The sequence below is a fragment of the Pelophylax lessonae genome (genome assembly GCF_965119305.1).
Source record: "Pelophylax lessonae genome assembly, chromosome: 4".
NCBI classification, from domain to species: domain Eukaryota; kingdom Metazoa; phylum Chordata; class Amphibia; order Anura; family Ranidae; genus Pelophylax; species Pelophylax lessonae.
Genome location: NC_138771.1, coordinates 677,367,367 through 677,392,032, shown reverse-complemented (window position 1 = coordinate 677,392,032; position 24,666 = coordinate 677,367,367). Strand labels below are relative to the sequence as shown.

The 24,666-nt window shown below is 51.0% G+C and overlaps 1 protein-coding gene and 1 long non-coding RNA gene across 4 annotated transcripts in view; both read right to left on the bottom strand.

Moving 5' to 3' along the window:
* GPS2 (G protein pathway suppressor 2) overlaps positions 1-24,666 on the bottom strand; it is a 45,088-nt gene that overhangs the window by 9,283 nt on the left and 11,139 nt on the right. The window contains exons 5-11 of one of the 3 annotated variants that reach the window (XM_082255881.1): positions 23,388-23,423; positions 10,249-10,328; positions 8,091-8,170; positions 7,840-8,008; positions 7,675-7,761; positions 6,080-6,159; positions 4,085-4,177 (exon numbers count right to left, since the gene is read on the bottom strand). In XM_082255881.1, the coding sequence (XP_082112007.1) occupies positions 4,085-4,177; positions 6,080-6,159; positions 7,675-7,761; positions 7,840-8,008; positions 8,091-8,170; positions 10,249-10,328; positions 23,388-23,423 (625 nt within the window). The remainder of the gene's footprint in view (positions 1-4,084; positions 4,178-6,079; positions 6,160-7,674; positions 7,762-7,839; positions 8,009-8,090; positions 8,171-10,248; positions 10,329-23,387; positions 23,424-24,666) is intronic. The other 2 variants (XM_082255882.1, XM_082255883.1) reach the window with 2 other exon arrangements.
* LOC309554248 lies at positions 11,759-12,911 on the bottom strand. Its single transcript, XR_014225221.1, has 3 exons — positions 12,868-12,911; positions 12,718-12,779; positions 11,759-11,795 (listed from the first exon to the last, which is right to left on the bottom strand). It is a non-coding gene; the product is annotated as an uncharacterized lncRNA (long non-coding RNA).

Genomic DNA, 24,666 nt, shown 5'->3' with positions numbered 1-24,666 from the left:
CCCCCCAATGTTTTGTTCAGATCTGCTAAGGTTACCGTCATGTATAGAAGATATTGGCATGCTTAGTTCAGTATCATCCGCAAATACTGAGATTGTACTAGATATCCCCTCCTCTAGATCATTTATGAATAAATTAAACAGGATTGGTCCCAGGACAAAACCTTGGGGGACCCCATTTCCACACCCGCCCAATCCGAGTACTCCCCATTAATCACCACCCTCTGTACTCTCCCCTGGAGCCAGTTCTCTATCCAGGTACTCACCTTATGGTCCATACCTACCTTCCTTAGTTTGTACAGTAAGCGTTTGTGGGGAACGGTGTCAAAGGCCTTTGCAAAGTCCAGATACACCACATCCACAGGCTTACCTTTATCCAGATACACCACATCCACAGACCTTCCTTTATCCAGATACACCACATCCACAGACCTTCCTTTATCCAGATACACCACATCCACAGGCCTTCCTTTATCCAGATACACCACATCCACAGACCTTCCTTTATCCAGATACACCACATCCACAGGCCTTCCTTTATCCAGATACACCACATCCACAGACCTTCCTTTATCCAGATACACCACATCCACAGACCTTCCTTTATCCAGATACACCACATCCACAGGCCTTCCTTTATCCAGATAAACCACATCCACAGACCTTCCTTTATCCAGATACACCACATCCACAGACCTTCCTTTATCCAGATACACCACATTCACCGACCTTCCTTAATCCAGATACACCACATCCACAGGCCTTCCTTTATCCAGATACACCACATCCACAGACCTTCCTTTATCCAGATACACCACATCCACAGGCCTTCCTTTATCCAGATACACCACATCCACAGGCTTTCCTTTATCCAGATACACCGCATCCACATACCTTCCTTTATCCAGATACACCACATCCACAGGCCTTCCTTTATCCAGATACACCACATCCACAGACCTTCCTTTATCCAGATACACCACATCCACAGACCTTCCTTTATCCAGATACACCACATCCACAGGCCTTCCTTTATCCAGATACACCACATCCACAGACCTTCCTTTATCCAGATACACCACATCCACAGACCTTCCTTTATCCAGATACACCACATCCACAGACCTTCCTTTATCCAGATACACCACATCCACAGACCTTCCTTTATCCAGATACACCACATCCACAGACCTTCCTTTATCCAGATACACCACATCCACATGCCTTCCTTTATCCAGATACACCACATCCACAGACCTTCCTTTATCCAGATACACCACATCCACAGACCTTCCTTTATCCAGATACACCACATCCACAGACCTTCCTTTATCCAGATACACCACATTCACCGACCTTCCTTAATCCAGATACACCACATCCACAGGCTTTCCTTTATCCAGATACACCACATCCACAGACCTTCCTTTATCCAGATACACCACATCCACAGGCCTTCCTTTATCCAGATACACCACATCCACAGGCCTTCCTTTATCCAGATAAACCACATCCACAGACCTTCCTTTATCCAGATACACCACATCCACAGACCTTCCTTTATCCAGATACACCACATCCACAGACCTTCCTTTATCCAGATACACCACATCCACAGACCTTCCTTTATCCAGATACACCACATCCACAGACCTTCCTTTATCCAGATACACCACATCCACATGCCTTCCTTTATCCAGATACACCACATCCACAGACCTTCCTTTATCCAGATACACCACATCCACAGACCTTCCTTTATCCAGATACACCACGTCCACAGACCTTCCTTTATCCAGATACACCACATCCACAGACCTTCCTTTATCCAGATACACCACATCCACAGACCTTCCTTTATCCAGATACACCACATCCACATGCCTTCCTTTATCCAGATACACCACATCCACAGACCTTCCTTTATCCAGATACACCACATCCACAGACCTTCCTTTATCCAGATACACCACGTCCACAGACCTTCCTTTATCCAGATACACCACATCCACAGACCTTCCTTTATCCAGATACACCACATCCACAGACCTTCCTTTATCCAGATACACCACATCTACAGGCCTTCCTTTATCTAGGTGGTAGCTCACTTCATCGTAGAAGGTTAATAGATTGGTTTGGCAAGAATGATTTTTCATGAATCCATGCTGATTACTACTAATAATACCGTTTTCATTACTAAAGTCTTGTATGTGGTCCCTTAACATGCCCTCCAAAATCTTGCAGACTATTTAAGCGGCCTGTAGTTTCCCGGAATATATCTCAGCCCTTTTTTTAAATATTGGTACCACATTGGCTTTTTTTCCAATCAGCTGGCACCATACCCGTCAGTAGACTATCCATAAAAATTAGGAGCAATGGTCTGGCAATCACCTGGATGAGTTCTTTAAGGACCCTCGGGTGCAAGCCATACGGTCCTGGAGACTTATTTATGTTAAGTTTTTCAAGTCTAGTTCTGAGTCTGTCTTCTGTTAACCATGGCGGTACTTCCTGTGATGTATTATTGATTTTAACATTACAAGCTGGGTTAGTGTAGCCCCCTGATTCTTTTGTGAAGACTGAAGAGAAGAAATTATTTAACACTTTCGCCTTCTCTCTGTCCTCTGTGGCCAGATTCCCTTTGTCGTCTTTTATGGGGCAAATGTGTTCTGGCCTCTCCTTCTTAATATTTATATACTTAACATTTCTTCTTGTATTCTTTGTAATGATTAAATGCTGCCACTGACCCTCAGTCTTGTATTTTTTGAAGGCCTTTCCTTTAGCAATTAATATGCATTTTTATGTTGGAGTTTAGCCACCCAGGGTTTAGTTTTGCTGTTTTAAATGTATTTCCCTTTGGAATGCACTGGCCAATCCCTTTGTTTAGTATGCTCTTGAAGCACTCCCATTTTTCCTCCGTGTTCTTTGTTCCCAGGGTTCTATCCCAATTGATATTTTCTAGCAGCGAGCGCAGTTTTGGGAAATTGGCTCTTTTGAAATTCAGTGTCCTTATATTACCCTTATGTTTCATATTACTCTGATTAATACTGAAACTTATTGACCTATGGTCACTGTTTCCTAAGTTGCCCCGTATTTCTATATCCGTGAGCAGGTCTGTATTGTTGGTAATCAGTAGGTCAAGTACCGCATTGTTTCTTGTCAGTGCATTCACCATCTGACCCATGAAATTGTCCTGCAAAACATTTAGGAACTGCCGAGCCTTAGCTGAATGCGAGGTTCCTTCTGCCCAGTCTATATCTGGATAATTAAAGTCCCCCATTATAATGACATTTCCCATCCTTGCCACCATTCCAAGCTGTGATAGGAGGTCCGACTCCCCCTTTTCTCTTTGGTTGGGGGGCCTATAGCATACGCCCAATATTACTTTCCCCACAGTGCCTTCCCTTTGAAGTTCTACCCAAAGGGATTCTACCTCCTCCTTAGCTCCATCGTTATATCGTCACTCATATTTACCTGCACACTATTCTTGATATACAGACATACCCCTCCCCCTTTTTTACCTTCTCTATCCCTGCGATAAAGGGAATTCCCCTGAATGGTCGCCATCCAATCATGAGAGCTGTCAAACCAAGTCTCTGAAATTCCCACAAAATCTAAATCCTTCTCACACCTTAGCAGCTCCAGCTCTCCCATCTTGTTGGCCAGGCTTCTAGCATTGGCATACAAACCTCTAAATTTTGTCTGGTTGCATACGATATCCTCGTTCAATCTTATGAGGCTGCACTTGCGATCTGTCCGCCTATCTACCTGGGGCTTAGGATCTCTGGACACCCTACCGCTAATGCCCCCAATAATGCCTGCTGAACCTTGCTCCCGGAGGAGAAGGAGAAGAAAGAAGAGGGATGAGGATGGATGGGAGAGGTGAGAAGAGGACTAATGAGGATAGGTAGGAGAGGTGATGAAAAGAGAGAAGTATAGTCTGGAGAGATAATGGAGGGATGAGAGGTGAGGGGAAGAGAGAGGAGGACAGGCGGGAGAGGAGGAGGACAGGCGGGAGAGGAGGACAGGCGAGAGAGGTGAAAAGGAGGAGACGCAGGTGTGGTGTTGCTCGGCTTTTGCAGAGTCTTACCTTGGCAGTTTGCATGGGCACGGCTATCTGAGGTGCGGTGAGGAGAGTCTGGGTGGGGTGCAGAGCCTGGGGGTGCATGGGGCGGAGGGTAGACTACAATAAAACAGAAGCAGGTCAGGGCTCATCCTCATGCAGATCAATGTTCATAAGTATTACAAAGCTGTGAATAAATATGACTTCGCTCTGTGAGGACGGCAATGTACCTGACCCCCCCCCAGTATGGCCATCCGGCACGTTCCATTGTCTATGCTTATAAGGGGAAAACTGAGATGTGCTGCCCTCCTGATCACATCAATAACCCCCCCCCCCCCACTACTGACCTCCCGATCACATCAATAACCCCCGCTATGTCCTCCTATCACATCAATAACCCCCACTACTGACCTCCCGATCACATCAATAACCCCTACTATGTACTCCTATAACATCAATAACCCCACTATGTCCTCCTATCCCATTAATAAACCCCCCCCCCACTACTGACCTCCTACCACATCAATAACCCCTCCCCCCCCTCACTACTGACCTCCCGATCACATCAATAACCCCCGCTATGTCCTCCTATCACATCAATAACCCCCACTATGTCTTCCTATCACATCAATAACCCCCACTACTGACCTCCTACCACATCAATAACCCCTCCCCCCCCTCACTACTGACCTCCCGATCACATCAATAACCCCCGCTATGTCCTCCTACCACATCAATAACCCCTACTATGTCCTCCTATTACATCAATAACTCCTACTATACCACATCAATAACCCCCACTATGTCCTCCCATCTCATCAATAAACCCCACTATGTCCTCCCATCTCATCAATAACCCCCCCCCCACTAATGACCTCCCGATCACATCAATAACCCCCACTATGTCCTCCTATCACATAAATAACCCCTACTATGTCCTCCTATCACATCAATAACCCCTACTATGTCCTCCTATCACATCAATAACCCCCACTATGTCCTCCTATCACATCAATAACCCCCACTACTGACCTCCTACCACATCAATAACCTCTCCCCCCTCACTACTGACCTCCCGATCACATCAAAAACCCCCACTATGTCCTCCTATCACATCAACAACCCCTACTATGTCCTCCTATCACATCAACAACCCCTACTATGTCCTCCTATCACATCAAAAACCTCCACTATGTCCTCCTATGATCAATAACCCCCACTATGTCCTCCCATCTCATCAATAACCCCCCCCCCCCACTACTGACCTCCCGATCACATCAATAACCCCCACTATGTCCTCCCATCTCATCAATAACCCCCACTATGCCCTCCCATCTCATCAATAAACCCCACTATGTCCTCCCATCTCATCAATAACCCCCCCCCACTACTGACCTACCAATCACATCAATACCCCCCACTATGTCCTCCCATCTCATCAATAACCCCCCCCCACTACTGACCTCCCAATCACATCAATAACCCCCACTATGTCCTCCTAACACATCAATAACCCCCACTATGTTCTTCTAACACATTAATAACCCCACTATGTCCTCCTATCACATCAATAACCCCCACTACTGACCTCAGATCACATCAATAACCCCCACTCAGACGCCTCTTCCCTGCCGGCTTAGTGAGAATGGTTGCCCAGGGGGAGGGTAGCTGCTTGATCTGGGTCTGATGGTCAGGTGACCCTATTGTTTGGGCCATATAATAGGTGCAATGGTCAGGTGACCACACACTTTGAGCCATATAGTGGGTGTGATGGTCAGGTGAACCCATACCCATACTTTGGGCTATATAGTGGGTGCAATGGTCAGGTGACCACATACATTGAGCCACATAGTGGGTATGATGGTCAAGTGACCACATACTTTTAGCCATATAATAGGTGCGATGGCAAGGTGACCACATACTTTGGGCCATGTAATGGGTATATATTATGTATTTATATTGAATTGGGATTATTGGGTCACCTGCTGGGGGCCAGGACAGGAACAGATACGGGCTACTCACAGAATCGGTGAAGCCGGACTGCTGGTTGGCGTGTTCAAGCTGCTTCTGGAGAGGAATGCCACTGCTGGGAGGGATAAACCCTGAGGAGGACACAGAAAGGAACAGTCAGCCTGATTTCTGTATCCAGGAGAAGAAGGAATGAAAACTCACATTGAAGACTCAGAGCGCAGCACGAGATACCAAACATAGGACAGATGTGTTCTAGAGTCTAGGGGATGGGAGTCTGAGGGATCAGACGCTATGAGAATCAGAGACTGAGGGATCAAAGACTGAGGGATCAAAGACTGAGGGATCAAAGACTGAGAGGGATCAAAGACTGAGAGGGATCAAAGACTGAGAGGGATCAAAGACTGAGAGGGATCAAAGACTGAGAGGGATCAAAGACTGAGAGGGATCAACGACTGAGAGGGATAAAAGACTGAGAGGGATCAAAGACTGAGAGGGATCAAAGTCCGTGAGATTGAAGGCTGCAGGGTCGGAGACCAAGGGACCGAAGGCTGCGGGGTCGGAGACCGAGGGACCGAAGGCTGCGGGGTCGGAGACCGAGGGACCGAAGGCTGCGGGGTCGGAGACCGAGGGACCGAAGGCTGCGGGGTCGGAGACCGAGGGACCGAAGGCTGCGGGGTCGGAGACCGAGGGACCGAAGGCTGCGGGGTCGGAGACCGAGGGACCGAAGGCTGCGGGGTCGGGGACCGAGGGACCGAAGGCTGCGGGGTCGGGGACCGAGGGACCGAAGGCTGCGGGGTCGGAGACCGAGGGACCGAAGGCTGCGGGGTCGGAGACCGAGGGACCGAAGGCTGCGGGGTCGGAAACCGAGGGACCGAAGGCTGCGGGATCGGAGAACGAGGGACCGAAGGCTGCGGGATCGGAGACCGAGGGACCGAAGGCTGCGGGATCGGAGACCGAAGGCTGCGGGGTCGGAGACCGAGGGACCGAAGGCTGCGGGATCGGAGAACGAGGGACCGAAGGCTGCGGGATCGGAGACCGAGGGACCGAAGTCTGCGGGATCGGAGACCGAGGGACCGAAGGCTGCGGGACCGGAGACCGAGGGACCGAAGGCTGTGGGATTGAAGACCGAAGGCTGCGGGATTGAAAACCGAAGGCTGCAGGATCAGAGACCGAGGGACCGAAGGCTGCGGGATCGGAGACCGAGGGACCGAAGTCTGCGGGATCGGAGACCGAGGGACCGAAGGCTGCGGGATCAGAGACCAAGGGATGGGAGTAAAAGGGGAACAGAATCCTAGGATTAGAGTCTAAGGGAATAAGGCTCTAACAGATCGAAGGGATCAGAGTCTAAGAGATCAAAGTCTAGGAGACGGGAGTCCAGGGGATCAGAATCGAAGAGATCAGAGAGAGAGAGGGGAGTTCGAGCTATATTCCTAGCAGGACAATGGTTATGGGGAAGGGGAGTTCTACCTACATCTCATGCAGGACAAACGTGATGAGGCTGGTGAGGAAAAGGTTCTACCAACATCTCTAGGTGACAAGGCCGGAGGGAGAAGGAGTCTTATCTATGTCCCTAGCAGGGAAATAGTAAAGAAAGTGAGGCAGGGGGGTATAGTGCATAGAAAGGAAGGGGTGAGAGAAGGTCGAACCTGCATGAGCTCCAGTATAATGACCATGGACTGCATATCCCTGCTGCTGGTGGGACAGGTACTGCATGGTTGGGAAAGCAGAAGGACCTAGAAGAGAAAAGGTTTGGAATCAGAATAGCGGAATACAATTCACAGTCTTACATGTGAGCTGAAAGTCATTCTGACCTCTGATAGACTGGCTGCTTGTATAGCTGACCGGTCCGGCCTGGGCTGCCCCAAAGCTGTGCTGTGACTGGCTCACGGTATAGGGGCTGTGACCTGACTGGCTGGTCTGGTACTGGCCATGTTCTGCCGCGGTAGGACTGAAGGACGGCTGTGTCTGGTAATGACGGCCCTGGGAGGAAGAGAGAGGAAAGAGATGAAATTCCGAGGCAGAGGACAATGACAACAATGAAGGAACAGAAAATAATACTCACAGTTATAACCGGAGGACCAAACATCTGCTTGGCCCGATCAGCCATAAGAGAGCTGTGCCGGGAATGACCTCCAGGGCTCCCTGTGAGAAGAAGGATGGAAAAGACATTCAGAAAGTTCATGTCTGCACACCCTGACAAGATGTGTCACAGCAAGACATTCCTCCCTCGCATCCAACATCATGGAGACCTCCTGAGACCTATTGGGACTACAGCAACATGGAGCACCACCTCCCATACTTAGCCTAGTCCTCAGGAGGACCACCGGCTCCTATGCTTAGCCTAGTCCTCAGGAGGACCACCGACTCCTATACTTCGCCTGTTCCTCATGTCTGCACACCCAGAGAACACACCTACTCCACAAGAAGACATTCCTCCCTCACATCCAACGTCATGGAGATCTCCACTGAGACCTACTGGGACTACAGCAACATGGACCAGCATCCCCATTACTCAGCCTACTTTTTGGAAGGTTCGTGTTTTCACACCCTGAGAAGACATGTCTACTCCACAGGAAGACAATTCTCCCTCACATTCAACATTATGGAGATCTCCCGACACTTACTGGGGCTACAGCAACATGAACCACCACCTCCTATACTCAGCCTAGTCCTCTGGAATGGACGAGTGGCAGCATGGCTGCTATAGGAGATGTGTGGTTGTGGGTTGGTATAGGAGACATGGAAGTTCCCTTGGTAGGATCACCCCACTAGGCCTGCAACCAGTAGAATCAGCTCACAGATGGCCTATGTACTAATTATTCCCCCCCCCCCCAGCATTCCCATCTAATTTCCACCTTCGTGTGTGGTTAGGACTGGTCCTGTGTGATGTCACTTCCTGTGAGTGGTTAGGACTGGTCCTGTGTGATGTCACTTTCTGTGTGTGGTTAGGGCTGGTCCTGTGTGATGTCACTTCCTGTGTGTGGGTAGGACTGGTCCTGTGTGATGTCACTTCCTGTGAGTGGTTAGGACTGGTCCTGTGTGATGTCACTTCCTGTGTGTGGGTAGGACTGGTCCTGTGAGTGGTTAGGACTAGTCCTGTGTGATGTCATTTCCTGTGTGTGGGTAGGACTGGTCCTGTGTGTGGTTAGGACTAGTCCTGTGTGATGTCATTTCCTGTGTGTGGGTAGGACTGGTCCTGTGTGATGTCACTTCCTGTGTGTGGGTAGGACTGGTCCTGTGTGTGGTTAGGACTAGTCCTGTGTGATGTCACTTCCTGTGTGCGGGTAGGAATGGTCCTGTGTGATGTCACTTCCTGTGTGTGGGTAGGACTGGTCCTGTGTGATGTCACTTCCTGTGTGTGGGTAGGACTGGTCCTGTGAGTGGTTAGGACTAGTCCCGTGTGATGTCATTTCCTGTGTGTGGGTAGGACTGGTCCTGTGTGTGGTTAGGACTAGTCCTGTGTGATGTCATTTCCTGTGTGTGGGTAGGACTGGTCCTGTGTGATGTCACTTCCTGTGTGTGGGTAGGACTGGTCCTGTGTGTGGTTAGGACTAGTCCTGTGTGATGTCACTTCCTGTGTGTGGGTAGGACTGGTCCTGTGTGATGTCACTTCCTGTGTGTGGTTAGGACTAGTCCTGTGTGATGTCATTTCCTGTGTGTGGTTAGGACTAGTCCTGTGTGATGTCACTTCCTGTGTGTGGTTAGGACTAGTCCTGTGTGATGTCATTTCCTGTGTGTGGTTAGGACTAGTCCTGTGTGATGTCATTTCCTGTGTGTGGGTAGGACTGGTCCTGTGTGATGTCACTTCCTGTGTGTGGGTAGGACTGGTCCTGTGTGTGGTTAGGACTAGTCCTGTGTGATGTCACTTCCTGTGTGTGGGTAGGACTGGTCCTGTGTGATGTCACTTCCTGTGTGTGGTTAGGACTAGTCCTGTGTGATGTCATTTCCTGTGTGTGGTTAGGACTAGTCCTGTGTGATGTCACTTCCTGTGTGTGGTTAGGACTAGTCCTGTGTGATGTCATTTCCTGTGTGTGGTTAGGACTAGTCCTGTGTGATGTCACTTCCTGTGTGTGGGTAGGACTGGTCCTGTGTGATGTCACTTCCTGTGTGTGGGTAGGACTGGTCCTGTGTGATCAGACCTCCTCATACATGGTGACATCAGGAAGAGCACTGTCTGCTCCGGGTCCAGGAAGGTCGGACACATCCTGGTATCAGCTTACCCTGCATGTTGATGAGGTGAGCCCCGGCGTGCATTACCATGCCCTGCTGGTAGGCGGCAGATGTCAGAGTGGTGAGGTCACTGCGGGAGGAAGAGAGACAATACAGAGTCTGAGCACACAGAACAATGCTGAACCTCCTTCTGTCTCCCCGGGATATACGCTGCTGGGCGGGTGTGGGGAAACCAAATCTAGATTTTAATTTACAAAATGGACAGTGAGCGAACAGAAGAAAAATTGAATCAATATTTGGGGTGACCCCCCCCCCCCCTTTGCCTTGAAGTCAGCATCAATTCTTTTAGGCCGGGGTTGGCAACCCATTACCACAGTAAGGTGATGGGTAGATTGCACCCCTTGGTTGCCGACCCCGGAACCTGGAGAGGAGGAGCGCCATTTAGAGGAACTGATGGCTGTATTTTTCTCCCGGCTTCTCCTCCACTCCCTCCCCCCGGAATTTACAATACACCCATCAGTTCCACTAAATGCCACCCTCCCCTCCAGGTTCCTATTTCTTCTATTGGCACCCCCCGGGTCTGTCCCCGTTGCACCCCCCCCCCGCTTACCCTCTCTCCTCTTCTGCCGGGGCTGCTGCAGGTAATCAGAGCGGAGTGGGGGAAGGGGCCAATAAATATGTGATTTACCATGTCTCCTGTGTCCATTCATAACTGAAGAATAGGAAACTATGAATGAACAGGAAGCCTCCGCACAGAGCACTTCCCATTCATTCCCTGTACAGTGCAGCTGATCCTCAGTGCCTCTCTCTCTAAAATAACACCCCTAAAACTTCACCAAAGCCCCCCAACAAGGCTCTACTGACTCCACCCACTGCCCCCACTTAAACCTACCACAGCCCTAACTAAAACCATCAACTGTCCCTATTGACACTGCCTCTACTGACCCCGCCCACTATCCCCACTGACAAAACCCACTGTCCCAACTGACGCCGTCCACTGTCCTAACTGACACTGCTCTAATGACATAGTCCACTGCCCCCACAAACACTGCTCAACTGACACTGTCCACTTCCCCTACTGACACCGTCCTCTACACTGACCCCGTCCTCTGGCCCTACCCAGGCCGTCCACTGACACCGTCCTCTGCCCCACTGATGCCATTCACTAACACCGTCCTCTGCCCCCACCAACGCCGTCCAATGATGCTTTACTGCCCCTACTGACACCATCAACTGCCTTACTAATGCCGCCCACTGACACCGCCCACGGCCCCGAACGACGCTGTCCCCTGCCCCCACTGACACCCATTGCCCCCATTTGCACCGTCCACCGTCCCTACGGACACTGACACCGCATGCACCCATTGACACTGTCCACCGCCCCTACGGACACTGCCCCCATTGACACCGCATGCACCCACTGCCCCCATTGACACCGTCCACTGCCCCTACTGACACCGTCCACTGCCCCTACGGACACTGCCCCCACTGACACCGCATGCACCCACTGCCCCCATTGACACCGTCCACCGTCCCTACGGACACTGCCCCTGCTGTCACCATCCACTGCCACCGTCCTCTGCTCTGAAGCTGTCCACTGCCCCCACCGACGCCGTCTAATGCGCCACCGATGCCATCTATGGACACTCTACTGCCCATACTGACACCGTTCACTGCCGCCACCGACGCCGTCTAATGCTCTACTGACGACGTCCATGGACGCGCTACTGCTTATACCGACGCCAGCTAATGCTCTACCGACGCCGTCCACGGACGCTCTACTGCTCATACCGATGCCGTCCATTGCCCCCACTGACGGAGTTTAATGCGCTACCAACGCCGGCCACAGACACTCTACTGCCTATACTGACACATCCACTGCCGCCACCAACGCCGTCTAATACTCTACCGACACCATCCACGGAAGCTCTACTGCCCCTACCAACGCCGTCCACTGCCCCCACCGACGCCGTCTAATGCTCTACCGAAACCGTCCACGGACGCTCTAATGCCCCCACCAACACTGTCTAATGCCCTACCGACACTAACCACGGACGCTCTACTGCCCATACTGACGCCATCGAATGCTCTACCGACACCGTCCACGGACGCTCTACCGCCCATACCGATGCCGTCCACGGACGCTCTACTGCCCATACCGACGCCGTCCACTGCCCCCACCGACTCTGTCTAATGCTCTACCCACGCCGTCCACAGATGTTCTACTGCCCCTACAGACTCCATCCACTGTCACCGTCCTTTGCTCTGAAGCTGTCCACTGCCCCAGCAACTTCTTCCAATGTTCTACTGACGCCGTCCACGGACGCTCTACTGCCACTGTCCACTACCCCTACCCACACTGCTCTACTGCCTACGTCCACTGCCACTATCCTTTGCTCTACTTCCGCTAATGGGGCCATTTACTGCCGCCGCTCTACTGACATTGTTCACTGCCCCTACCAACGCAGTCCACAGATGCTCTACTGCCCTTAATGACGCCGTCCTCGGCCCCCACTGACGCGGCTTTACTGATACTGTCCACTGCCCCTACCGACACTGCTCTACGGACGCCGCCCACTGCCTACTATAGCCATCCTCTGCCCTACCGACACTCTACTGACACTGTCTTCTACCCTACTGACACTGCTATTAGCGATACCATCCACGACCACCGTCCTCTGCTCTGAAGCTGTCCACTGTCCCCACTGACGCTGTCCAATGCTCTACCGACACGTCCACTGCCACTCTACTGCCCCACTGACACCGTCCTCTGCCGCCGCCGTCCTATTGTCTATGTCCACTGCCCCTACTGACGCCATCCACTGCCACTGTCCTCTGCTCTGAAGCTGTCCACTGCCCCCACTGCGGCCATCCAATGCTCTACCATCATGGTCCAATGCCCCTCCCGACGTCCACTGCCAACATCCTCTGCTTGGACGCCATCCACTGCCCCTAATGACACTGTGCACTGCCCCACTAAGCCCGTCCACTGTAACGGAACCAGGACCCACACTGTTCTTGTGGGCTTCCGTCAGTATACAGCTTCCGACAGTCTTGAAAATAGATATTCCAGCCGCCCTACATACAAAACCAGCCGACAATTTAGCTTGTATGTATCTGAAAACAACTAACTCTTAATTGAACAAGGAATAGACTTTTTAATCACTTGAGAAGTATGTCAGTCACTACATGAACAATGACCCGAATATTTACCCAAAACATCACACAATGGTTAGATAACGAGGTACAGCTGACTCATGGCTAATCTCATCTAGACAAGGTTATCATTCACATGCTAATTAACTCAGCGCACTTAAACCAGACTGGAAGACCAGACTGCCGGCAACAAGGCTAAAACAAAATACAAAATTACACATTATCCTAAGTATGAACACCGAACACCTTATTATACAGACAATGGCAAGAGCTCCCCAGTATCAGTCTGTCCGTCTCCTACATGGAATACACATCTAAGCATTGCTTTGATTATTTAGGTGTCACAGACTTCATGGCAACAGGCTATAGGTCTCACAGTGTAAAGTTGGATTAAATCTTCATATTTCTTGAGATATATGGCTGACAATTATTACTGTCCTATTTGAAGTTATCCAAACCATATTCTCAGTGTCCATTAAGTCCATCATTTCCTTAGTCACCCTGTGTCCCTAATAGACACAGGGTGACTTACACATAAGAGGAGCCTAGGGAGCTGAGACAGGGATTTCCCAACCTCTCTAAGGTAAGCTGGGTTCCACAGGCCCCCCCAACCAAAGTGACTCCCGTCACATCCACTGTCTCAACTGACGCCGTCCAATGCTCTACTGACACCGCCCACACACACTGCGCCTACTGAAGGTGTCCACTGCTCCTACCGACGCTATCCACTGCCCCTACCAACACTGCTCTACTGACGCTGTCCACTGCCCCCACCAACACCATCCATGGACTCTCTTCTGCCCCTACCGACGCCGTCCACTGACCATACCGACAATGTCCACTGACGCTCTACTGCCCCACTGACATTCTACTGTTCCTACTGACACCGTCCACTGCCCCTGCTGACACCGTCCTCTGCTCTGAAGCTGTCCACTGCCCCCACTAATGCCATCCACTGCCCTTACTGACTGTCCATGGCCACAGTCCTCTGCTTTGACGCCATACAGGGACGCTCTGCTGCCCCTACTGATGCCGTCCACTGCCCCCACCGACACCCTCCTCTGCCCCTACCGACGCTGCTCGACTGCCTATGTCCACTGCCCCTACTGATGCCATCCACTGCCCTCTGCTCTGAAGCTGTCCACTGCCTCCGCACCCACCCACCCACTCATTGCCCCTATTGACACCGTCCACTTCCTCTACTAACACTGCCTCTACTGAAACTGCCCTTCTTACCGACGCCATCCGCCGCTTGTGTCCACTGCTCTGAAGCTGTCCACTGCCCCCACTGACGCCATCCACTGCCCCTACTGAAACTGCCCCTCTGTTGTGGAAATGTTATTACTATTTATGTGGACGTTTCTTTAGGAAGTGTGTCAGGAAGGTTGGCAACCGCAGGCAAGGTCCTGCCCCTTGAATTTCCCAAAGCTAATTGGCTAATTGGCAAACGTGAAAGCCCCAGCATGTGAATTTAAGGTGCGCTGCGCACCAGATGACAGTTAAGTATCAAAAGGCCTATTTAAGCTAGATCTGCTCCCAGGATCAGTGCTGTCTCGTCTACAGCATTCCGTGCCAGTCCTGCTTCCTGTTACCTGTGTTGTTCCTGAGATCTTGACCTGGCTTGCCTTTGACCACTCCAGTTCTCTGCCTGCACCGTCCCCAGCTTGTTCTTTGACCATTCTCCAGCCTCTGCACTTGTACCTGATCTGACCTCTCTGTGTATGACCCGGCTTGTCTGACTCTGCTTACGTTCCAGTATTCCCAGAGGCTTTCTAGTTGATGCATTGATCCAACTACTCCCAGGACACCTGCCTCCGTCTAGAACTCTACGCTACCAGCAGTCCTGCAGCCTGCACGTCCACCGGCACTCGTGCGACTCTGCTCTTCCTGTTTACTCTATCAGGGGCTCTGAGTCAGAGGTGTAAGAGAGGCCTTCCTCCGCACATTCAGGCTCTACCTACCAGGTACGTGACAAAGTGTTTTTAGTTAAATTGTCATTATGTCTCCCAGTGTCAGTTTACCAGTAATCGATATGCACAGAGAATATTGCTTTAACTGGCCTTAAGGAAAGACCTGTAGATGTGGAAACCTTCCATTAAATGGAGACTGCACGCTACTTGTAGCCTGATCATCCCTATCAGCAGTGCCGGTCCGGACCGCACAAATGTATATTGGCCAGCCGAGGCCCCGGTATTCACTGATGGAGATATGCTTGTGATGTGGAATTCTTATCGTTTTGATATTGGCCTTTTTGCCAGAATTAATGACTGGCACCTTCTGTTATGCTTGATCCGTATGATTGAAATACTGCTGCTATGGTCTTTTGCAGATTAAGTCTCATTTGCTGTAACAATAGCATGATCACTATCAATAGCATGATCACTATCAAATATGGTTTTTATGAACTAATATAGGCTTCACTCTAACAGGTTATGATGGGAGTGCATGCACACGTATTATCGGGGCAACGTTCATGAGATACACGCTAGTTCTATTGTATAGTGTTTGGAGGGCATTTTTCCTACACGTGGGTTTCATTGTATTAATGGTGCATTGTCACTCGTGCACCCAACAGTGGGAAACTGAGGTACGCGGCTCCGCTCGTGCATGAACATTCACTCCCCTTTCTATTGATACTTTGAATGTATACATGTCTGTGATTGGTTGTGTCGACGCCACCACCCCTGTAAACCCCTTTTGTTCTCGGACTATAAGATAAACCAGGGCTCTACTCCAATGGCAGAGAATCTTCAGTTAGCATTGATTTGACACAGCGTGCGCCTGTTTCTTTCTTTGTCGCCGAACGCACTAGGATAACTTTATACAAAAGACCTGTACATTGTACTTTTAAGTACAAGGGATTAATGGCGCTTGGGGCATATTAATATCCACAAGTGCGCCTTTCAGCGCAGTGAAGTCTTCACCGCACCTAGAGAATTTCTATGCTCCAAACCCCATTCATTTCCACAACACCCTCCTACTCAACGCCATCCACTGCCACCGTCCTCTGCTCTGAATCGGTCCACTGCCCCCACCGACGCCATCCACTGCCGCTCTACTGCCCCAAGGTGTCCTCTGCCCTTACTGACACTGCTTTACTGCCTATATCCACTGCCCCTACTGATGCCATCCACTACCACCGTCCTCTGTTCTGAAGCTGTTCACCGCCCAATGCTCCACCATCGGCATTCATAGTCCCTACCGACACGGTCTACTGCCCCACTAACGCCCCCAACTGCCCTACTGACACAGCCGCCGTCCACTGCCCTCAATGATGCTTCTCTATGGACACCGACCTCTGCCCCCATGACGCAGTCCTCTGCTCTGACATTGACCTCTGCTCTACCCACGTCGTCCACTGCCCTTGACGACGTCGCTCTACTGCCCCCCCCCACCGCCTGACACATTCGACGTCCTCCACTGCCCCCAACGACACTGCTCTACCGACACCGTCATCTGCTCTACTGACGCTGTCCTCGGCCACCACCAACGCTGTCCTTTGCCCTACTGACACGGTCCACTGCCCCCACCGACGCCGTACACTGCTTTACTGACACTCCACCAATACCGTTAACTGCCCCCAATGAGGCCATCCACTGACACTCTACTGCCCCACTTACGCCCTCCACTGCCTTACTAACACCGCTACCATCCTCGACCCTCACCGACACTGTCCACAGCCCCACTGACGCTGCTCAACTGACACCGTCTTCTGCCCCCAGTGAGGTAGTCCTTTGCTCTACTGAAGCCGTCCTGTGCCCTCACCGACGCAGTCCACTGCCCCTAATGAAGCCGCATTACTGACGCTGTCCTCTGCTCTATTTACACTCTACTGATGCTGTCCACTGCCCCCAACGACGCTGCTCTACTGACACTGTCCTCTGCCCCCACCAACGCCGTCTTCTGCTCTGACAGTCTACTCACCCCGTCCACTGCCCCCAACGACACTGTCCAATGCTCTACCATCACGGTCCACTGCCCCTACTGACAATGTCCACTGCCATCGTCCTCAGCTCTGAAGCTGCCCACTGCCTCTATTGACTCTGCCCACTACCCCCATTGACTGTCCACTGCTATCGACCTCTGCTTTGACAGCGTCCTACTAACGCCGTCCACTGTCTCAACTGACACTCTACTGATGCCGCCCACTGCTCTACTGACACTGTTTTTCTGACGCTGTGCACTGCCTCCACCAACGCCATCCACGGATGCTCTACTGTCCCTACCGACACTGTCCACTGCTCTACTGACACCGTCTACTACTACTCTACTGCCCCAAAGTGTCCACTGCCCCTACTGATGCCATCTACTGCCCTTACTGATACCATCCACTGCTCTAACCAACGCCGTCCTCTGCCCCTATCGACACTGCTCTACTACCGCCATCCACTGCCCCTACCAACGCCGCTCTACTACCTACGTCCACTGCCCCTACTGATGCCATCCACTGCTCTTACCGATGCCGTACTCTGCCCCTACCGATACTGCTCTACTACCTACGTCCACTGCCCCTACTGATCCTATCCACTGCCACCGTCCTCTACTCTGAAGCTGTCCACTGCTCCCACTGATGCCGTACAATGCTCTGTTGCCCTCCACTGCCCCTACCAATGCTGTCCAATGACGCTCTACTGCCCCACTTATGCCCTCCACTGCCCTGACAAAGCCATTGTGATGGGAGTCACTTTGGTTATGAGGCATGTGGAACCCAGCTTACCTTAGAGAGGTTGGGAAACCCCTCTCAGCTTCCTAGGCCCCTCTTATGTGTAAGTCACCCTGTGTCTATTAGGGACACAGGGTGACCAAGGAAATGATGGACAACTACTTAAGGGACACTGAGAATATGGTTTGAATTACTTCAAATGGGACAGCAATATTTATCAACCATTAATCTCAAGAAATATATGAGTCCTACTATGTAAAGATTTCTGGCCTGTTTGATTCTGAACATGTTCATTGAAAGAGCTGGTCACACTGGCCTCTGTTCCATGTTATTCAATGTCAGAGACGGCCAGTCTGTCACTGGTGGTCTCTTCCTATTGTCTGTGTTTTGAGGCGTGATGTGGATTCTGTTAAGCCTGTCTGTTCCATTGTTAATGAACTCACATATTGTTTCTGTCCAGATGGCTAGATAATTAGTTCTGTTAATTCTATTTCTGTATACAATTTCATCTGCATATGATAATGTAATCAGGCACGTGACCTGATGGGGTAATCTGATCAGGAGGGGGGGGTGTCCTCATGTGTGTTTATATATTGTGTGAGACTGTTCAATAAAGAGGTTGATGTTTTCAGATACATACAAGCTAAGTTGTCGGCTAGTTTTGTATGTAGGGTGGCTGGAATATCTGATATCTATGTTCTAGACTGGAGAAAGCCGTATATTGACTGAAGCCTACAAACACAGTGTGGGTCGCGGTTCCATTACACTGGTGGCAGCGGTGGGATGCTTCTTGCAGTCTGTGACATCCAAACATCCACTGGGATCCAAGGTTTCAGATAACAGAGGAGGAGAGGTACAGATACCAGCCACCATGGAAGAGGTATTCAGAAGGAGGTTGCGAGAAATGTGGATACAGCACAGGGGACCGGTGTCAGAGCAGGTCCTGCTAGGATGGGATGATTCAATCTGCTTTGAACTCTGGAAGGAAACGCTAGCCCATGAGCAGCGAAACCATGGAACAATCCTCCCCTCCATCCAGGAAAGGTACTGGTCGCAGTATGGATTGTGGGTGCTGGTTTTGGGAGATAAACTGCACAAGGAATGGAAAGCTGAGTTAAGCAGGCTTGTCCAGGAGGAGATACGATTGGACAAGAGCTACAGAGCTCTCAGCTGGTATGTAACCCAAGTGTGCCCATGGACAGCGGACGACAGCCCAAGGGAAGGCTTTGACTACAGTGGCCTGGGACTGTCATTAGAGAAGTGGTCAGAGGACCCTAACTTTGGGAGCGATCTGGAGTGGTGGTTAGAGGAAATTATGGATTCTAGAGAAAAGATCCTGAACATCTCAGAAGTGCTCTGGGCACTGGAAGATATGGAGTTTCTGGCCGAATGGGAGCTGGAGATCGCCTACAGACGGCTGCTAGACTCTGCTCAGCACCAGCCAGTGTTACCAGGAGAGGAGATTGTAGGTCCCTCGTTCCCAGCAGCAGCCGACAGCACTGGGAGTCGAGACGGTCAGTCCCACTACCCAGCACCAGCCAGCGTTCCTGGGAGAGGAGATTGTAGGTCCCTCGTCCCAGCAGCAGCCAACAGCACTGGGGGTGGAGATGGTCGGTCCCACTACCCAGCACCAGCCAGCGTTCCTGGGAGAGGAGATTGTAGGTCCCTCGTCCCAGCAGCAGCCAACAGCACTGGGGGTGGAGATGGTCGGTCCCACTACCCAGCACCAGCCAGCGTTCCTGGGAGAGGAGATTGTAGGTCCCTCGTCCCAGCAGCAGCCAACAGCACTGGGGGTGGAGATGGTCGGTCCCACTACCCAGCCACAACCACGGATTACAGATTTGATTGACTTTTCATCGGAGGATGATATGGATGATAAATCACCTGCCAAAGTGTTGGCACTGGGCCCGAGTGACACCAGCCTGTGCCCTGGACTTTAAGCAATTCCAGAGACTGAGGATTTAATAGACTCTTCTTTCGAGGAACATCCCAATGAGCTTACAGCAGAAGAGCGGGCATCCAGGCATAGCACTGCTAACCTCTGGTTGCAACAATTGGTGACCCAGGAAGATGTGTGCAAGGCCACTGACTTTTCAGTTTACTTCCCTGCGGAACAGCGGGCATCAGGGCTTAACATCAATGAACTCTGCCCAACACCAACTTCAGAATCCCTGAGAGAAGAGGCAGCTGACCTTTCTCCTACACCACTGACAGGGACATGGGATTTCCTGCCAGCAGCATCTGTGGAGTTATAAAAAGCTTTTCCAGCTGAAGCGCTGACAACTGGACATAGGGTCCAAGACCTCTGCCCCACACCTGTGGCAGTTCCAGAGGCCCAGGGTGAGAAGGTGGTGGTCTCACCCCAGCAGCAGATCAGGATCCAGGGGGAGAAGATCGTCGTCCTCCCTCCCCAACAGTCAGAGCGGAGGAAACTGCCTTCCCTCCCCAGCCAGGATCTGTTCACCTGGGAGATGGTACCAGAGAAAGGTTGTCCCAACAGCCAGATGAGGGTAAGGAAGATGGAGCAGCTGACTCCCCTTCCCAGCAGCAGACGGCGCCCCCAGAATGATGACACCAACCCAGCTAAAGTGCTGGTAACAGGGAAGAGTGCTGCTGGCCTCTGCCCTCGACTAACAAAGAATGGCTTTCCTGAGAAAGTGGATGGGACTGCAGTCTTCACTTGTATACCCCAGGGATGCTGGGCAGTCGACCCACATCCCCAACAGCATGAGGAAGTGAGCCCCACCACCCTGTCTTCTCTACAGCAGCTGAAAGAACTCCTGGGAGAAGGGCCAGTCCATGCTTCTCCCCAGCGGTAGGTATGTTCTACAAGAGAGGCAGAGGTTGGCTTGGTGAGTAACGCTGTGTTCCGGACAATTTGTTTGGGGTACTGTGTGGGTACAGACATTGGGGAATGGGAACTATGGACTAACTTCAAAGTCAACCCGTTTGAGATCTCCTCCTGAGATGTGACGGGAGTCACTTTGGTTATGGGGCCTGTGGAACCCAGCTTACCTTAGAGAGGTTGGGAAATCCCCGTCTCAGCTCCCTACGCCCCTCTTATGTGTAAGTCACCCTGTGTCTATTAGTGACACAGGGCGACCAAGGAAATGATAGGCAGCTACTTAATGGACACTGAGAATATGGTTGAAATACATCAAATGGGACAGCAATATTTATCAACCATATTTCTCAATAGATATGAAGACTATTCCTGGCCTGTTTGATTCTGAACATGTTCATTGAAAGAGCCAATCACATTGGTCTCTGTTCCATGTTCTTCAATGTCAGAGACGGACAGTCTGTCACTGGTGGTCTCTTCCTATTGTCTGTATATTGAGGTGTGATGTAGATTCTGTTAAGCCTGTCTGTCCCATTGTTAATGAACTCACATATTGTTTCTTTCCAGATGGCTAGATAATTAGTTCAGGTTAATTCTATTTCTGTATACAATTTCATCTGCATAGGATAATGTAATCAGGAATGTGACCTAATGGGGTAATCTGATCAGGAGGGGGAGGTCCTCATGTGTGTATAAACTGTTCAATAAAGTAGTTGATGTTTTCAGATACATACAAGCTAAGATCAGGCTAGTTTTGTATGTAAGGTGGTTGGAAAATTTGATATCCATGTTCAGACTGTAGGAAGCCGTATGCTGACGGAAGCCCACAAACACAGTGTGGGTCGCGGTTCCGTTACAGCCATCCACTGCTCCCGACGACGCTGCTCTGCTGACTCCATCATCTGCCCCCACCAACGCAGTCCTCTGCTCTACCCACGCCATCCACTGCCCCTAACAACGCCGCCCTACTGATGCTGTCCTCCAATCCCCCCACCAACGCCGTCCACTGCTCTACTGACACCATGGACGCCCTCCTCTCCCCCAATGACACTGCTCAACTGACATCACAATCTGCCCCCCACCGACACCGTCATCTGCTCTACTGAAGATATCCACTGCCCCCACCGATGCCGTACACTGCTCTACTGACACTCTACCAATGCCGTCCACTGCCCCCAACGACACTGCTCTACTGACACTATCGATGCCCTCCTCTCCCCCAACGACACTGCTCTACTGACATCACAATCTGCCCCCCACCGACACCGTCATCTGCTCTACTGACATCACAATCTGCCCCCCACCGACACCGTCATCTGCTCTACTGAAGATATCCACTGCCCCCACCGATGCCGTACACTGCTCTACTGACACTCTACCAATGCTGTCCACTGCCCCCAACGACACTGCTCTACTGACACTATCGATGCCCTCCTCTCCCCCAACGACACTGCTCTACTGACATCACAATCTGCCCCCCACCGACACCGTCATCTGCTCTACTGAAGATATCCACTGCCCCCACCGATGCCGTACACTGCTCTACTGACACTCTACCAATGCTGTCCACTGCCCCCAACGACACTGCTCTACTGACACTATCGATGCCCTCCTCTCCCCCAACGACACTGCTCTACTGACATCACAATCTGCCCCCCACCGACACCGTCATCTGCTCTACTGACATCACAATCTGCCCCCTACTGACGTCATCTGCTCTACTGAAGATATCCACTGCCCCCACCGATGCCGTACACTGCTCTACTGACACTCTACCAATGCTGTCCACTGCCCCCAACGACACTGCTCTACTGACACTATCGATGCCCTCCTCTCCCCCAACGACACTGCTCTACTGACATCACAATCTGCCCCCCACCGACACCGTCATCTGCTCTACTGACATCACAATCTGCCCCCCACCGACACCGTCATCTGCTCTACTGAAGCTATCCACTGCCCCCACCGATGCCGTACACTGCTCTACTGACACTCTACCAATGCTGTCCACTGCCCCCAACGACACTGCTCTACTGACACTATCGATGCCCTCCTCTCCCCCAACGACACTGCTCTACTGACATCACAATCTGCCCCCCACCGACACCGTCATCTGCTCTACTGACATCACAATCTGCCCCCTACCGACGTCATCTGCTCTACTGAAGATATCCACTGCCCCCACCGATGCCGTACACTGCTCTACTGACACTCTACCAATGCCGTCCACTGCCCCCCAACGACGCTGCTCTACTGACACCGCCCTCTACTCTAATGACTATGTGCGCTTGTCCCTAAAATTTGTTCTGCAGTAGGACAACCACCCCAAACAGCCAGCCTCTGTCATTAAGAACTATCTTCAGTGTAAAGAAGGAGTTCTGGAAGTGATGGTTTGGCCCCCACTGAGCCCTGATCTCACCATCATGGAGTCTGTCTGGGATGACTTGAAGAGACAGAAGGATTGGAAGCAGCCGACATCCACAGAAGATCTGTGCTTAGTTCTCCAAGATGTAGATAAAACAACTTACCTGCCGAGGTCCTTCAAATACTGCGTGCAAGTGTCCCTAGAAGAAGGCAAAGGGGGGTCACCCCAAATATTTATTGGATTTTTCTATTTGCTCAGTTTGCATTTTGTAAATTGATAAAAATAAACACTTCAATTTCTGACAGCATTCTTCATTTACAGCATTTGTATCAATCCATAATGTACAGAACGCCCAATCACCATCACCTCATCGACCTCTCTCCGATCACCATCACCACATCGACCTCTCTCCAATCACCACATAGACCTCTCTCCAATCACCACATAGACCTCTCTCCAATCACCATCACCACATCGACCTCTCTCCAATCACCATCACCACATCGACCTCTCTCCAATCACCACATAGACCTCTCTCCAATCACCACATAGACCTCTCTCCAATCATCACATAGACCTCTCTCCGATCATCACATAGACCTCTCTCCGATCATCACATAGACCTCTCTCCAATCATCACATTGACCTCTCTCCAATCACCACATAGACCTCTCTCCAATCACCCTCACCACATCGACCTCTCTCCAATCACCACATAGACCTCTCTCCAATCACCACATAGACCTCTCTCCAATCACCATCACCACATAGACCTCTCTCCAATCACCACATAGACCTCTCTCCGATCATCACATAGACCTCTCTCCGATCATCACATAGACCTCTCTCCAATCATCACATAGACCTCTCTCCAATCATCACATAGACCTCTCTCCGATCACCACATAGACCTCTCTCCAATCACCACATAGACCTCTCTCCAATCACCACATAGACCTCTCTCCAATCACCATCACCACATCGACCTCTCTCCAATCACCACATAGACCTCTCTCCAATCACCATCACCACATAGACCTCTCTCCAATCACCACATAGACCTCTCTCCGATCATCACATAGACCTCTCTCCGATCACCACATAGACCTCTCTCCAATCACCACATAGACCTCTCTCCAATCACCACATAGACCTCTCTCCAATCACCATCACCACATAGACCTCTCTCCAATCACCATCACCACATAGACCTCTCTCCAATCACCACATAGACCTCTCTCCAATCACCATCATCACATAGACCTCTCTCCAATCACCACATAGACCTCTCTCCAATCACCACATAGACCTCTCTCCAATCACCATCACCACATAGACCTCTCTCCAATCACCATCACCACATAGACCTCTCTCCAATCATCACATAGACCTCTCTCCAATCACCACATAGACCTCTCTCCAATCACCACATAGACCTCTCT